Here is a 16866-nt window from a genome sequence, read left to right on the forward strand (position 1 = left end):
ATGATCTAATGTTCCTTTCTGGTGTTTATAATCTATAACCTATGACTCAATGAAAGCCATAAGCCTCATGGTCTGTGGAGGCCTTGGAGAATTTCAGCTTTAACTTAAAAAGTCTTTAAGCTGCCTTCTTATTTGCATGACCAGCACTGAAAATGTAAAGCAATATGTACTGATCCTTTGCTATGAAAGAAGCCAACAGCTGGATTCTCCTTCTCAGGGTGGCTGGGGTAGGGAAAAATACCCTCTGAAATACACATTAATTGTGGGCATGCCTCAGCGAATCATCTCACATGAGTCTTTAGTCCAGCTTTGCACTTGTTGTGAGAAAATGAATCCATTATATTCAACTGGAATAGGTTAGCAAAAAAAAAAAAAAAAAAAGATATCTGTTCCAAATGATGTGTACTGGCAGTGCTCAGGTTTCAGATGACTTCATTGGTCCTTCACTTCTTTCCAAATACTGCTTATAGCATTTGCAGCCCTCAGCATGTTTCTGTGACCTGGTTTAGTTCTATACCTGTGAATCCTTACACCTCAATTTGGCACTCCCCACCACCTGTATCTGTTGCACAGGCTGATATCAAGGTTCATGGGCCTCCATGCAAACATATGCAGTACTTTGGTAATAGAAATCCAGGAGTTGTTCTGTGGTGTAGTGTCAAAAAATTGATTTCTTAGCATCTGGAGAAGTGGTTTTGATGTATGCTGTCTTCTCTGGAGCACCTGAAAACTTCTCTTTTCTGTTTCTTCCAATAGTGGAACAAATGGACTGGGTCCACTGGATGAGATTTTCTTGCTGGGGCAGAAGGTGGTCACTAAGCAGGGCGGTTGGGCTCCAAGATGTGGGGATGCTAGTTTAACAGCAGTTATGCAGTCTTGGAAGACTGCAAGGTTACGTTTCTGACTGACTGAAGAGACTCAATGCATGTTGCCCATCACCCCACTGGAGGAGGACACCGAGTAGGTCTCCAGTGGAGGAGACCGAGTAGGTTGTGGTGCCATGCCAAACCCTGCCTGACCAGCAGCAGCTCCAGAACTTCATAGAGGTGTGGGAGGAGTATGCCCCTCTTCTCACCTCACACCTAGCATAGACCTAAACTTCTGTCAGGCTAGTAAGTCTGATTTGCTACTGGTCAGGAGCAAACCATTTTGGTGCTAGCCTGGTGGGAAATACAATGCCAGCAGAGGTTTGTGAAGCAATTGCTACACGATACCTTGTTTGGAGGTGATAAACGTTGTCAAGGTGTCTGAAATAGTGGCTGGCTGTTTCAGGGAGTGAACGAAGAGATTGCACCAGAACTGTTGGCTACACACAGCTCCCCCTTGCGTGCTCTTTAGAGGAAACAACATGACACAAACCGGGCTGCACGTGCTAACATAAGTGGGGATTTTATGTCCTCCAAATGATGTTGCTATCTATAGTGTGTCTGTAACAACCACATTTCCTAACAGCTTTCTTTAAGAGTTAAAAGAGCAGCATAGTGAGGTAGGCTTGTAGCAAGATAGTAACACTCACAAAACCATCTGGAGAACACTGGGAAATGCTGTACCTCCTGAACCATATCTACAAGAATAAAGCAGGAAATTTTTGTATGAAATATCGGGATAAGGAAAGCTGGGTATGACTAGACATCTGTCACCACTGCAGCTGAATACAAGCAAGCAAGCCAGGGAAATTGGAAATATTTGTACTGCAGGTTGAGTGAGACAAACGAGCAATACTGAGAGGGATTTAGCATTGTATATTGCTCTTCCATGTGTGTATTTGGAGTCAGCTCGTTTGACACAGCGTGTCTTTTATTGGTTTCATGTGTCTTTTTCTGAGATTTCCATACTTTAAAACAGCTACAGCTTCCCAACCTTTGACTTGCACACCAAGGCATGGTGTGCTAAAAGCAGTTTATTGACATATGCCAGAGTAGACAAAGGGAAAGAGGAATACTATAGTTATTACCATGGACATACCAATTGTTTCCTAACAACTGGGTAATTCTTATGTGATGTGTTATAAGCCTAATGTGGGTAATACAAAGAATATGGAACACATTGTGTCTGGCTCTCCAGCTTTTGGGGCACCGTTTCAGTCCAGCTAAGAAGTAAATGTCAATTCATACTTTTCCTCTAGAGGAAGACCATTTTCCCTACACACATCTTTGATACCAAAAGAACAGAATAGAAAAGTGTACGTCCGGAAAGCTCTTTTGTTACACTGGTTTAAAGATTTTTGTTCTAGTAACACATGCAAAAAAGACAAAAGTTGACAGTGGTTTTTGCTGTTGGATTCATTTAAAAGTACAGGAGAATTGTTATTGGTTTAACATTATTATTGGTTTAACCATTGCTAAGGGTTTAACATAATGATCCTGCCACTGATGGAGTAATTTTGAACTAGGGAAACATAGAAAACATTATTATTTTGGATGTACAAAAGTGGAAAGAAGGGCAGATTGCTGGCACCCCACTAAAAAGCTTTTTTATTTTTTTTCATTTTTTTTTTTCTTTTTTTTTTTTTTTCATTAGTAATTAGCAGTAAAGTATACCAAGAGAGTAGAGTGTTTCAAACTATAAGAGCTAGACTTTTCCTTTCTGCCTACTGCCCTGCTGAGTTTCTTCTCTAAATAAAGGTTTGGAAGCATCGCTTGTAGGAAAAAGGAAAATTTGGGCAAATGCTGAATCTGGATGACAGGAATGATAATTGAGACAATTTACTCTCTGCAGCACTGACAGGATTCTGGACACAGTCAGAACACAGAACAAACTGTCCAAACAGACATTTGGGCAGCTCTTGCAAGTTTGGAACTCAAATACAGAGGTTAACAACAGAGCTGATTTCTTTCCTACCACAGCAAGAGCATTACCAGGACAAAACAAGTCAGCCCACAGACTTCACTTTTCAACTTAGTATGCGCTTAGGAACTTGCTATCTATGCATATAAAATCTGCATTTTTGCAATGTAAGGCATATGTATCATTCAACTGGTGCCACTCATTTACTAAAAAGAGGTATTTTCAAAGGTATACACTTCAGGCTGTAACCTGCATGTGTATATGATACTGCAGTGCAACAGGGAGAAAGGAAAGTAATTGTTTTATTTCTTCTCTCTTATTTGGAATCCAGTTTTGACCACACAATCCAAGAAAGAGTGGGGAAACGTGGTGTTCACTCATCCCTTTGCATGCAGTACTTCAATTCACAGAACAGTTTTATTCACAGACTGACTCTGACACTGTTCTTTCTGGCATGGTAAAAATAAAGATGGTGGTCAGTATGCAGCAGTCTTGCAGGTTTCACTCCTGATTTTCTACTAGCTCATTTACTGGCCTACTCTGAATAAGGGAAGTTTATCACAGGCATTTGCAAGCCCATTCTCACCCTGGCTCTGTTGGTCCATCCTGGATTCCCAGCTTCAAGGACATCCCTAGAACTGTGCATGCTATTGTATAAGCAACTCCTTTGTATGCTTCCTACAGTGCTTTTACCTCTCTCGTGTTCTAGCTCACCAACATTCAGAATGAAGGACTGGAAGTTGTGGCATTTTGTCTCTTCTTCTGTGTCTTACACAAGCCGTAGCCTTGCTATTCTTAAAAAAAAAAAAAAAAAAAAAGAGGCTAGCCAAGATGCTTGCACGCTCTTTTAGTTAGCATTGTGCTGTGTGGGACCCAGATGCTTTGCAGATTACACAAGAATAAGAGCAAAACATGTGCAACTTTATAGTGTAGAGGAGGTAAGATGAAAATAACCAACTGAAAGGGTAAAAACATGCAGGGTGTTTGGGGGATGGGCAGTAAAGTGTTATCCAGACATGAACTTGTGCTATCTGTGTTTCCACCCTGTAAAATCGTCCAGCAGGGACATCAAGCACAGTTTATCACGCATTCATGTCTCAGCACTAGAGGAAGTCATGTGCCTGCACACAAGATGCAGGTGGGAAGGTAGAAGCAGGTAACTGTGCACACCTGGACTTCAGCCTAGGTGTGCCATGTCAAAATGGTTTTCTTCTCCCATACGATAGCTGACCTTTGATATTACACCCAAGCTGCCCCTTAGAGCAAACAGGAACCAAGATTTTAATTGATGTGGCACATCATTAGCTGTGTCAAAAGCTCTCACTTTTAATGTTGTTTCATAACCTTTTGCAATGATAGTTGAAGCATACATTGTAAAGATAATATATGGTGCAACAGTGTGCAGATTGCATGATATAAAAAAGCAGCTTTTACCTTATAGAAAATAGAGACATGAGAAGTGAAGCTGTGGAAAAAAAATATGATGCTCTTTCTCAGTCCACAGTACAAACTTCATGCAAACCACAGAACTTTGTGACTGCTTTCTTTCAAAAGAGATGAAAGATGGAGTAGAAAGCAAAGATGGATTTCATAGTTGCACCCCCAGGGATGGACAATTCTGGCTTCCATAAAGCTAACCATAATTTCATAGAAATGCTTGGAGAATCCTTTTTGGCAGTCTTGTGCATTATGAGTGAACAAATGCACAAATTCTTTATCCAAAATAGCAAAACTCATTTTCTGTACCATGACATTTATTCTGTTTACAAGAGTAAAAAAGTACAAATCTGTAAAATATAAACAGGCTATTTTGTTCTTGAGTAGTGCTTGCAGTCAAAATGTATTGTTTGATATACTAGGCAAGGAAAAGAAAAGGGATAACTGAGATGGCATACTTTGTAGAAATTATGTTAAGAGCTGTCAGAAAGAATCAGTATAGCCAAAGACAACAATATTTCTCTGCAATCTCCTTTACAGGTTGCTCTGTGTGGATGTTAACAAACAGATAAATCTGGGGTGGGATTTGAATTAAGCCATTTACTCTCTGCATTATTTATAAGTCATTTGATCAATTAAATTGTAGTGATGCTTCAGAAAGGGATCTTCTGTAAGATGACCAAGTAGTGTAGTAGTATATTAGTGGAATAGAAAAATTTGTCTGAATCTGATAAGGGAAACATAGAGTTTGTCTGAAAAATAAACAATGATATATTTGAAATGACCACCTGGGACATGGATAAGGATTCTACCTTGCAGTGTATCCCCATGGAAAAATCATTATAAATAATACCTCAAATTTAGTGCCTATTAAAATATCTGATAGTAGCCTTACTTAAAAAGCCAGGATCTCAGTAACCTCAATTACACTTTTCCAAAACAGGGAATCAGAAAAGACAGAGAAATCTGCTCAAAGTATATAATCATGTTGATCAAAACCAGTATTTTACTTGTATCAGTTTTTATTTCCATGTATTACCAATCACCCATTTGGGGAAAGTGTAAAATTAGAATTCCGGGATAAAAACGGAGAGACTTATAGATTACTCTTAGATTTCAGTAAGAGTTTGTGGAGCAATGGGGAGAGGACAATCACTTTCAAATGTTAAACATTGATACAGAGCAAAGAAAATCAGAAAATTACTATCATGAATAAGTCCAAGTTATAACAAGTACTGGAAATGGCTGGAATAGAAAACTGACCTGAGATCACGTTCCATAACTGGATCAAGAAGAGTAGTATGCCAAAAATGAGAGGGTAAATATTTAGAAAGAACCCTAAAGCTCTGCTTTTCATCTCTAATTCCTGTAGTAGATAAACACAACATCAATAAGTTCTGGGAAATGTTAAACGCTGTATTAAGACAGTTTTTTTTTTTTTTTTTTTCAGGAAGCCATCATCAGAGCATTTCAAGATACTTAGCAATTTAGAAGTGGGGAAAGAGTTTTCTTTTTAGTTATACCAGTTGTTGGGACTTTTTCTTAACTCACCTTCTGAAAAAAAAGCTTGAACAGAAGAATACATAAGCTTTGAAAATTATTCAACTCATGAAAAGAAATATAAATTTTCCAATTTCTTTAAAATTGTTTAGAAGAGGGAAACAAGTCACATTCACGTAAATGGAGAAAAATTGATACTGACGTGGAAAGTAAAGGTGAAGGTGGGAAAAGTAGTGCCATGCTCCAATACTTACATCCATAAAGGAAAGCTGCATTAAACCCTTTCACAGAGATACACAGCTGTTTATCAGAGTTATAGACAGCTAGGGCAAATGCTAGAGAAGGTGCAATTAAACTTAAATTTTATCATATGTGTTGGACTTGCTGGAATAATAGGTATTTGAAAGAAATAGCACTAGGAGATCCATCAACAGTGAAATAATTTATCATGTATTGCACCAAAATATAACGTCTCTGTGTGGTGACTGCTCACTTCTTTGAAACCTAAGCTGGCTGGTTTCAAAATATATTCATAAACTACTTGCACAGGAGAAGCAGAACACTTTAGTATTCTGGAAAACAAACAAACAAACAAACAACCATCCAAATACCTCCCTACTCCTGTTCCCTTGCACACAGATGCACACATATTCACACTCATTCTCATTCTGTATGTTGAAACTTGGAGGACTTCTCCTCTGATCTGCAGTTGTAAAGTACAGTTTACCACAGGGAACAGCTTAATGAATTCTCCTTTGTTTCTTGCAGCTCTCAAAATGCTATTGTGTAAACATGTCAAGTTAAATCCATACAAACACACATTACAGTGTTGTAATGTGTAACACATACATAACAGTGTTCTTTTAATCATTATCACTACTACTAATATTATGTACATCCTCATACAAAGAGGTAGGATTTCTTTTGTTTGTAAATGAAAACATCTTCATGCTGGATATGGTTTTATTTCCCTATCTCCCTTAATAAAAAACAAACATACAAACAAACAAAGCTGAGCAACACGTAGTTATCAATATCCATAGGGTTTGAATGGATTACATTTTCTTCTGTACTTTATATGGAAGAAAAAAAAAACACAAAAGATTGTTACAAACAGTTTGTTTTGTGTTAACTCAGCTGGAACATCTCAGTAAGTCTTTCTGGTCTACTCAGTAGTAGCTTTTATGCTGTTCTTCATTAGATAATACCAGCAACCAGGGTTTAGTCTTTTCTTTGTTTAAATAAATAAATAAAGCTTTATATTTCAGTTTAAATTGGCAGATTTTACATTTATACATAGATTTTTACTTTTTTAACACTTAAAGGAAAGGCGTTATCACTTACAGTGATGCATTTATGGAGTTAACATCTTGGAATAATTAAATACAGTGGTTAAGCTTCAATTATTAGACAAGTATGAGTATTCTCTAATACTTTAGAAGGTTACTTTCCTTCAGTATTACTTATAACCTAGTTCAACAATGACATTTCACTAGTCATTATTCTCCCTTGAAGTTTCATATATACTTACTTAGCCTATGGTTCTCTCAACCTTGAACTATTTAAGAACTGATAGTGCTTGATTGATTTCCTCTGTGCTTCAAGACTCTTTAACCTTCTTGAAAGCCTAAGATTCTTTCTGTTATTCATACATTCTGTGCTTACATATTTACTTGATAAAAACTCCAGTGATATCAATAATCATATTATTAGGTCTAGTTGCTTTATTTTATTATTATTATTTTTTTTTCAGAGCTTGTGATTGATAAAACCATTTAACTCATCAGATTATTCAGTTATACTCAATTCACACACCTGAAGTGCTCCATTTAAATTTACTGTTCTTCTTGCTTTACTAATTTGAGACTTTTGCTACACCCTTGGACATCTCCAGTCATTCTGCTTTTACAGCAGGTGCAGGCCATTTATGCCATTTCCTGCTTTGTAACTGTGCTTGCATTTCTACTCTCTCTTCACAATTTTGTTATTAACCTCTGCAGCAGGGCAGCATGCATTAGCACTCTTCTCACAGCTCCTCTGATTTCTTCTATATGAATATTCAGCTTCTCCCTCTTTGCTTGCTAAACCTTTAAGTACCTCATTTGCTTTCTACATTCTCTTCAGCAGAGTAGACCATCTTAATTGCATCAAGTACAGCCTGGATGTGACAACTCAAGTTTTGCATTATATTGATGGATGTGTTAGTATCCAGCAGGGTACCAGGGTTCTTTATTTCCCAATCTGCTTTACAATTACAAATTTACTTTAGTTCTTTTTTGCTTTGCTAACCCCCTTCTGCTACTTTTAAGGGTACCGGGGTTTCACACTGTTAAAGATATCAGTTTATATGAACACTAATTCACACTGTTCACAGTCTTGCACATTTAGGTTCTTTATGTGAGGGGTTTGGTCTTACTGCTCCTTTATATTTTACAGTCTCTTGATCAGATCTGGAGATGGTTTTATTCCCAGTAGGTGCACACAAACACACACGTACACAGAGCTGACCAATAACATATCAACATGGATGGGAGAACAATGCTTTTATAAGTACCCCACACAAACAGTGCTCACGTAAGCATAAACAATATGAGTGGCCTGGTCCCACTTTTTCTTGTCAGTTAATCAGTCACAAAGTTTGATAGGGGATTTTACACAGACTCACAAGGAATCACTCTGAAAGATTTTGTGTTCTTCAGTTACAATGCTGCAAACAAGGTGCCAGATGCCATGTGGTACTGGCACATCATTCACTGGGCACCCTGAGGTGACCATTAGACTTAACTAGCCACATAACGATCCCAGCTAGCTGGTTTAAAATGTGGCCTTGTACTTCCATCTGTGCTATGAGGCACATTTCATTATGTTAGCCTCCGTTAGCCTCCTCAGGTAAAAAGGCTGTATTGTTGGTCAGGGTCCAGATTCTGTTTGGTGATATGAGCCATCTCTCCTTTTGCTTAGTTATCTTCACAAAATCAAGCTCAAACCTCTGAACTGGAAGCTCCCAGATGAGTGCATGGTCACCTCATGGGTAATTCTTCCCTCTTCAGATTGCAGACATGAGATGTAACTGGTTTAAGAGACTAGTGTGTGTTGGTTCAGCAACACAACTAAAAATTAATAATTCAATGATCAATGGTTAATAAATACATCATTATTAGAGTTGTATCATTTTGCACTTGATTACATACAACAATAAAGTTACCAATTATTGGTCTCTGTTATCGCAAATCACTTACAGCTACCATTAAATTAAAATTCTATCACACTTCACTCCCCATACCACTTCATACTAGGGCACAACTCTATCTTTCTTTACACTGCTCTCCCACACCACATAGAATCCTTGCCTTTGAGATGTTTTAATCACTCTTCTGGTTTTCTAAGGATCCTGTAGCTAGTTAAGAGAACTGGTGTTCCAAGGGGACCTCTTGCTTACCATTAACCATCATGAAATCAAGGAGACATAACCTCTTTCTAAATAATGAACTGATCTCCAGTTTTAAACAATGAAGGAAAAAAAACAGTGTCTTACAGTCTGGGTATTGCTATATTTTATAGACACTCAAAGACCATACTTTAATCATAACCCTATTCCTGGTGGAACAGTAAAGTCAGAGCTACCTGAGTGTTTCTGTAGTAGTGTCTGCACTAGTCTCCAGTAGTCTGCTGTAATATTTAAAAAAGAAGGAAGTAGCTAAAGAAAACCAAAGAATAAGGTGTCCAGAAGGAGTTTTATACTGAAAGAGATCCTTTAAGTCTTGTGGCAGGACACTTGAAAAGCTTCAATTTTACTAATCATCTCTTTTTATAAAAGAATGTAAGAACGCTAGCAACTCAGTCCATGCTCAAAGATGTTTTATTGTCCTCATCACTGTGCTTTTTTCTTTTTTTCCCCCCATGGCACCCTCAAAGAGAGAACTTTACCTTTATTTTGCATGTATGGGACTGTGGCGGAAAGAGAGCAAGCTGTAGAAATCTGTACTGAAGCAATGAATTGCACCAATGTTCCTAACTCTCAGATCCATTCTTTAATCATGAGATCATGCTTCAGCAGCAGCAATCTATACTATATGGCTTCCTCCCACCAAATTGTATACATTTGTATTTAAAACTCTATAGTAGATGTGCCAGTTCATTTAGAATGCCTGTTTTTCCCCATACGGATCTAATTTGCATTAGGAAAATAAATGGAAAATTCAAATACTAAGGAAGGCTGATACTAGTTGACATGCACTGCATGGTGCGTTTATCTTCCCTCCTGACCAAGTCATTTTTCTGTGGTTCTATCTTCAGATCTTTAAACTTGGAACTTAATGCAGAGAGTTTATTGGTTTCCAGGTAGTGGTCTGAGGCTCAAACCACTGCAGGTGTGTGGCCAAGAGGTGCTAACTGGGTGATGGATTCACTAAAATTGGGAACACAACAGCTAAGTCAAATTAAAGCAAGAATCCAGCTGATTATAGTGGGGCTTGTATCAAACCCTGTGGGGATTTAGAAAGTAATATACATTGCAACAAATCAGAAAAACCCTCTGGTTCCCTGATTTTCCTATTCACAGAAATGTCATGAGTTTTTTTTCCTAATGTAGTTGTTTTCTGCTGACCTGCAACTTTCAATAATAAAATCTCAGAACCATTAATGATGTATGAAATGTTAAAGGGAATAGCTAACTCTTAAAGAGAATAATAACTTATTCTTAGGAGAAAGTACAAGTGTACCTGAGCAATATTTAACTTCAAAAATTTCCTTGAGATTACCCTCGAAGACATTAAAAACCATTTAAAAAGAATAGCTCAGAAGTCAGTGAAACAGGTAATATTATTGGATTTGATTGCCAGAATTATGCCAGCCTGAATATGACACTCATTGACATTTATTACACTCAATGACACATATTACAAAAACAATGCATTTTCTTGTTTCCTTGTTGCTTGTTCTGCTATTACTTTGAAGAGCACCTTGCTTTACCTATGTGCCAAAGAAGACTTTCCCTTCCCTTTACCAATACAGGCTGGTACCTGGCTGTTCAGAAACAAGGTGATTGCCTTGTGAAGGGTGGTTAAAAAGAGAAAATTTGACACCTAGTCCTGCTGACTTGTCCAACTTTCACAGGGAATCCTAACATCAAGGTTAAAATAAATCAAATAATAAAATAAATAAAAAATAAAATAAAATAAAATAAAGTAAAATAAAATAAAATAAACCCTGAGGGTGGAGACTGAGTGGAAAAGTAGAGTGGTTGGCTTCTATTGCTGTCTAAAGTATAAACACTTCTATTAAATCATCAGGGGCAATGCTATGGACAGTTTTGAAATCTTCAGTAAAAAATAAGCAGTGTGGTTTATGCTTTCAGAATACGAAATTGAGAGATCCTTTTTCCTGAGAATGAAGTGTGTCCTAGCCAAGAGGAATGCAGGATTGACATGCAGTGGCTACAAGGTAATGTATATGAGCCTTTATTTTCATGTATTCAACAAGAGACAAGTTCATTTAGTTAGTTTGTTTTTAAGTAAGTGTGGCTGAAAGCAAAGTCTTTGACAGGAAGTATTAGAACAGATGCAAAAGTGCTGATTGCAGACTCCCTCAGTAATGCAACTCTAGACTCTCCCACAGTGAGTTAGAGTTTGCTTTGTGGCACATTTCCACATCCTGATCCCCTGATCTTTCAGACTGGGGCCTGGAGCACACCCACGAGGGTGAAAATAGAGAGCACAGCCAGGTCTCATTCCCTTATGGGACTGGAAGCAGTTGGGGCAGGAAACCAGACAGAGGAACTTGGAAGTTCCCATCTCCCTCTGCCTTGGTATTACCGTGCTTTGAGCAGCCATGGAGTTGCACAGGTCACCTCACTGGCCTGGCTAGAATTACCTCAACATTAATGAGACCATAATGTGCTCTAAATCATCATTGTTATCAGCTCAGGGTTTGAACTATACTAAACAAGCAAGTTTGTTTACAAATCCTATTACTTGCAGTATTTTTCTATTTACTACATGAAATCAGCAAGCCAGAGCAAAGACTGAACTTCTACAGTAACACCTGCCATTCAGGTAGTTCCTATTCTCAGCTTTACAGTATGAACTTTCTGCTCTTTGAGCTGCACAGTAAAATTTTATCACATAAGCATCAGGAGAGAAGGGTATTTCACATACAGTCTGGTGAGGATTTGTTTAGTCTGCACCATTCAAAAACAAAAAGAAAAGAATGCAAGAGAAGCAGAACTAATTTAAGGAACGTGTTCAAGGTCCAGACATATATCTGCCTATTTACACTGTTGTCTACCTGATTACACTGATAGATCTTCACTATGGGCCCTAGTTTGCTCAGTTGCTTCCCAGCAAAAATGGATATGTCCCAAAGCAGAATGTGAAATCAGGTAAAAAAAGTAGAGCTTGTAGTGGTGGCATCTCTGTTTTATTTTTATTTTTTCCATTCATGACAGCTAATTAGTTATCACAAGCTTACACAGTAAAACAGTTAAGGACATATTCTTCTAGAAAAATGTTGTCTTAAATTTATTGTTCTCTTTGACTGTACTTAGGGTCAGGACTTAATACTATTGAGCATATCATGTGAATAGTTAAAGTGCAGGAAATGCTCGTGAATCAAATATTATGAAAATTAGTAGGATCTGCTGGGAGATCTTAAGTTTCTGAGCATGCTAATAACTTGATGATTGGATGGGAGGAAGGAAGGTCATACCAGAGGAGCCTATTTATAGGTGACTGTTTAGTAGGTTGTTTGTAGTACTAAATACACTGGAAATTAATTCCTTTACATTGGACCCAGTTAAAAGTCAAGCATATATGGAAATTAATAATGGATGTGTAGAATGCATTTCTGGTTCTCCACAAAGCCCAGGCAGTGTCCTGCCTGCTGTTTGGAGTAGAAAATTGGCAGGAGCACAAATAATTTCTAAACACCAGCACTACATTAAATAAATCTTATGTTCTGGAAGAGTCCCCAGGTTATTATTTTTTTCCCTCTCTTTAGCAGACATTGTGAATTTTTACAGGCCAACACTGAAGTTAACACTCCTGTGATTGGGAATTGTATATGGGGATTCAGGAATCTGATCTCAAGACCCTGAGTTTGGTCACACACCTAAAGAACGCCACATGAACTTGACTGAAGAACTTAGCTAAAACTCATTTCCAGTGCATTTACACATACAGTATTTAATCTTTATAAATGCAATACATTAATTTCCACTGGATTTTTGAAGTGTGTATTTTTCACCGGAAAAATTGGGTCATGGAATACTAGATGTTTATGTATACCCATGAGAGAGTGAGAATCTGAGACATTTAAAAAAGCAACTTCCAGATTTTTTAATTAGCAAACAAGAATTCTGGCTGGATCTAGAATAAATTTGTACCTAAGAAAGTTTAAAGTGTTGACTGGAAAGCAGTGTAACTAGTCCCAAAGATCATATGCTTTAATACTGGATTGATCATGTTAGCAGCAGTAAACACAAAAACTGCATTTATTGTGTTTTAATCTCCATTTGAAAATTAACTGCACTTCTGAAGCCCTAACAGACTATGCAGTAATTGTGTTATAAGGGTGTATTGCTTTATAACTTCATTGAAACTGGGTGGTCAGCTGACTTGCAGCCTCTTCCATTGCCATCAGATACTGAGTGTGTTTTCTTCTCATGCCAGGTGATCCATTGCAGTGGCTATTTGAAGATACGGCAGTATATGCTAGATATGTCTTTGTATGATTCCTGTTACCAAATCGTTGGACTGGTGGCTGTAGGTCAATCTTTACCTCCCAGTGCAATCACTGAGATCAAACTTCACAGTAACATGTTTATGTTCAGAGCAAGTTTGGACTTAAAATTAATATTCCTAGATTCCAGGTAAGCAGCCATTTCGTTTCTAGCATAAAATGTTTTCAAAGTCAAGTGTTATAAGTTGCAGTGGTTTCCAAACAAATCAAAATACCTATAAAAAGGAAAGCAGTACAAAATAGGTCTGGAAGACAAACACTATGAGCATCTTCAAAGCTCTTCATGTAGCTGGATAGGCCACACATTGTCTTGAATGCCGACATATGAGCCTGTATACTTTAACTAATAGTTCACTACATTTTCAGAGTCAGCTAAAGCCTTGTTGCTATGATTAATGTGCAGAAGAGCAGTAAAATGTTTTTACCTTAAAGAAGATAAATTTTAACATGCAAACCTAGTGGAAGTAATAAGCATGCACCATCATCTGTAACTGAAACACTGAGCTCAAATTACTTTTCAGGGTCATCCAGAAAGCTTTTGGCAAAGTAGTAAGAAAACAGAGTATTTTACACTATAATGCCTTAACATTTTAATGCCTTAACAATGACACCAACCCTACTAATTGGGGCTGGAAGGAAGCAAGGAAAATGAATTCCATTGGCTACTACATGGAAACACAGCTTTCCTAAAGAAAACTTGGGAAAATATTTCTGCTTAGGAAAGAGAACCTTGTCTCCACCCTCAGTAGATGTAGCTCACATACCAGCTAGGAAGAGAAGAGGACAAAAACAGAACTGAAGGAATTGTGAAATGACTCACTTGACCCTTTCTGAAAACATGGTATCTTTTAGTATACAATGATTCTTTGTACAGTGCAGTTCAAGATACCTTCAGGGGAAAAGCCCCATTCCCAGACAATATAACAGATTTGATCATTGACAGGAATCTAAATCCCTGCATATGGAGCAGTATGTCACATACTCTCTCATTTCCCTGACATGCTGGATTTGTGAGAAGCAGAAATGATATTTATGTGTAACAGTGAAAAAGACTGTATCCAAGACTGGGGAAGTTTTGCATGGCAGATTAACCATGCAAGAACATGCTCCTTTTCTATGCTAAGTCAAAGAGATAGTGGGCCATCAGCTGCTAAAATACAAAGAACTAGTTGTTTCTGGAATCCTTCCCTTTTTCCTTTTTTTTTTTTTTTTTTTTTTTCATGCTTTACTTAATGTAACAGCTACAAAGAAGCACACGGGGTTCAGCAACATGTCTTTGCATGTGGAAAAAAGGAAATGATGTGCCTAAGAGGAACTGCCTGGAGACATAAGTGTCTTCAAAGGAGACAGTATAACCAGAGGTGTTGACAGGAGCACAGATATAACCAGTACTCTTGCATAGCTGTGTTTACCAAAGAGCAGATGCGTGTCATCCACCCACAGGATAGCTGGGGGTATTAAGTGCTACCAGAGTCCTTTGCTTTCCCAGCTGAGCAAACCAAGTTATATTTGCCCCGAGTAGGGGCGTACTAGGAATAAGACAAAACTGTTTTCAGGCTTGCTTCTGGTATCCATGCAAGAAAAAGAGTTGGTAGATCTTTAGAGGTAACAGTCACAGAGCAGAGAGGCATTAGAGCATTACAGCCATAGGAAGAAACAGGTAAGACTTTCTAGATGCTCAATACAACGTAAGATGTGTAAGAGTTCATTTGTCAAGGTAACTGGAAAAAGGAGGAAGTCACTTCCCTCTAAATGATCTGCAGCTTCTGATTTAGGTGGTGCAGCCTATTTTTCCATTGCTACATAGATTACAAAGGTTTTAGGGAACTCTAGAGGGCAGAGCTGATCATTAGGGCAAGCTGCTCTTTCTTTCTCAGTGTGCGTTGTCACAAATAACACTCAAGAGTCCAGGCTCCCTACAGCGGCTTACTGAGGGGTTGCTTTTGTGTTAAGGATGTCAAGCAGCTTATTTCTAGATTCCAACATTTAAAGTGAAGTTGCATTTCCAGAAACATTCACACCTGGCTTGGGTTTGTACCTTTTTGCTTGTTTGTTTTCTGGATTAACTGTCTCTGTACTCAGCCATTAAGTGAGCAGGATGAACTGCCAGCTTTGTTTTAATTGCAGTAAATCCAGAAGGAGCACTGAAATCTGAACAGGACTTTACACCCGTATTTCATCACGCTGATAGGTGATTAGATTCTTAAGTGAGAAATTGGGCCCCTAGAACTGTAAACCAGGAAGGACAGGGCACACTGCAGAGGAGAAACAGAAGCATGTGCTCACAAAGCCTGCCGCAGAAAGAGAGCACACATGCTTTCTCTGCATTGGTCATCCCTGAGGCAAAGGCATGCAAGATTTTCCCAGATGAAGGCATAGCTAGGGGATGTATGGATGTATTTGTATTGTATTTGTAAATCAGGCCATGAAGGCTTTTTTTTTTTTTTTTTTTTTTTTTTTTTCTGATTTCCTTGCTGTCCACATGATTATTTAGTGTTAGAGCAAGAGTAAATAAGATGCATAATAACTGGGGAAAAAAAAAAAAAAAAAGAGAGAGAGAAGAGAAAAAGAAGGGAAAATATATTTAAAAAAAAAAAAAATGGAGTAGAAAAAAATATTACATTATCTGCAACCCTCCGTGGCACATGTTGCTTGAGACCCCTGCACTCCTTTCTGTAGATGCTGCTGTGTTATTGTTTGATTCGGAGTGTATGCACATCAGTGTTTTAGTTCAGACCAGCAGCATCCTTTTGAAGTGAATGTTCTGTCCGTCCTCACTCACTGTGCTGCAGTTTGTGTCATTAGGAGGCCTTAGACATGTGAACTGGATTCCTTCCAGAAGAGTCTAACCTGGAAGCCAACCTCCAGGAGACTTTTAAGTGTGTCCTGGTGTATTTCTGGCCAGTGCAGCCTTATTCTTTAACGTCTGCAGAGATGCTGCTCTTTCAAATTCTTCCATTATTCTTCCACTTCTTCTCAAGTGAGGAAGTTTTTCTCGAGTCTAGCTTCAGCTTTCCTTTTCTTAGCTTGTATCTTCATAGCTCCTTGTCTCTCCACATTCTTAGCTGGAATAAACTCCTGCTTCCTTCTTCTGTTAGTCATTAGCCTGAATTTATTTATAGACCATGATCACAGCCTCTATGGACTGACATACATACTATGCTTGTATGTTTGCAAAAGCAAATGAAAATTTGTCAGCAGTGCACAAGAGTAGTTTTATTGTTTCGTGACTGGCTCCTCAACTGGATTTTTGTGCAAAGGATCATGCATGGCGGTGGCAAAAGCCCAAAGCTGCAATAAGTAAAAGAACTCTTTTTCCTGTCTGTGTGTAAGGCTGGCCAGGGAATAGCTGCACCTTGCTTTGGCTGGGTTGAGAGGGTTTATGTTCTTATAAAGATGAGGATT

The 16866-nt window shown here is 38.2% G+C and overlaps 1 protein-coding gene across 1 annotated transcript in view; it reads left to right on the forward strand.

The window, feature by feature from the left end:
- SIM2 (SIM bHLH transcription factor 2) overlaps nt 1–16866 on the forward strand; it is a 56060-nt gene that overhangs the window by 20732 nt on the left and 18462 nt on the right. Inside the window, exons 6-7 of the mRNA XM_035315756.1 lie at nt 11081–11166; nt 13392–13591. Of these exons, the coding sequence (XP_035171647.1) occupies nt 11081–11166; nt 13392–13591 (286 nt within the window). The remainder of the gene's footprint in view (nt 1–11080; nt 11167–13391; nt 13592–16866) is intronic.

This window comes from Oxyura jamaicensis, chromosome 1, assembly GCF_011077185.1.
Source record: "Oxyura jamaicensis isolate SHBP4307 breed ruddy duck chromosome 1, BPBGC_Ojam_1.0, whole genome shotgun sequence".
Lineage (NCBI taxonomy): Eukaryota > Metazoa > Chordata > Aves > Anseriformes > Anatidae > Oxyura > Oxyura jamaicensis.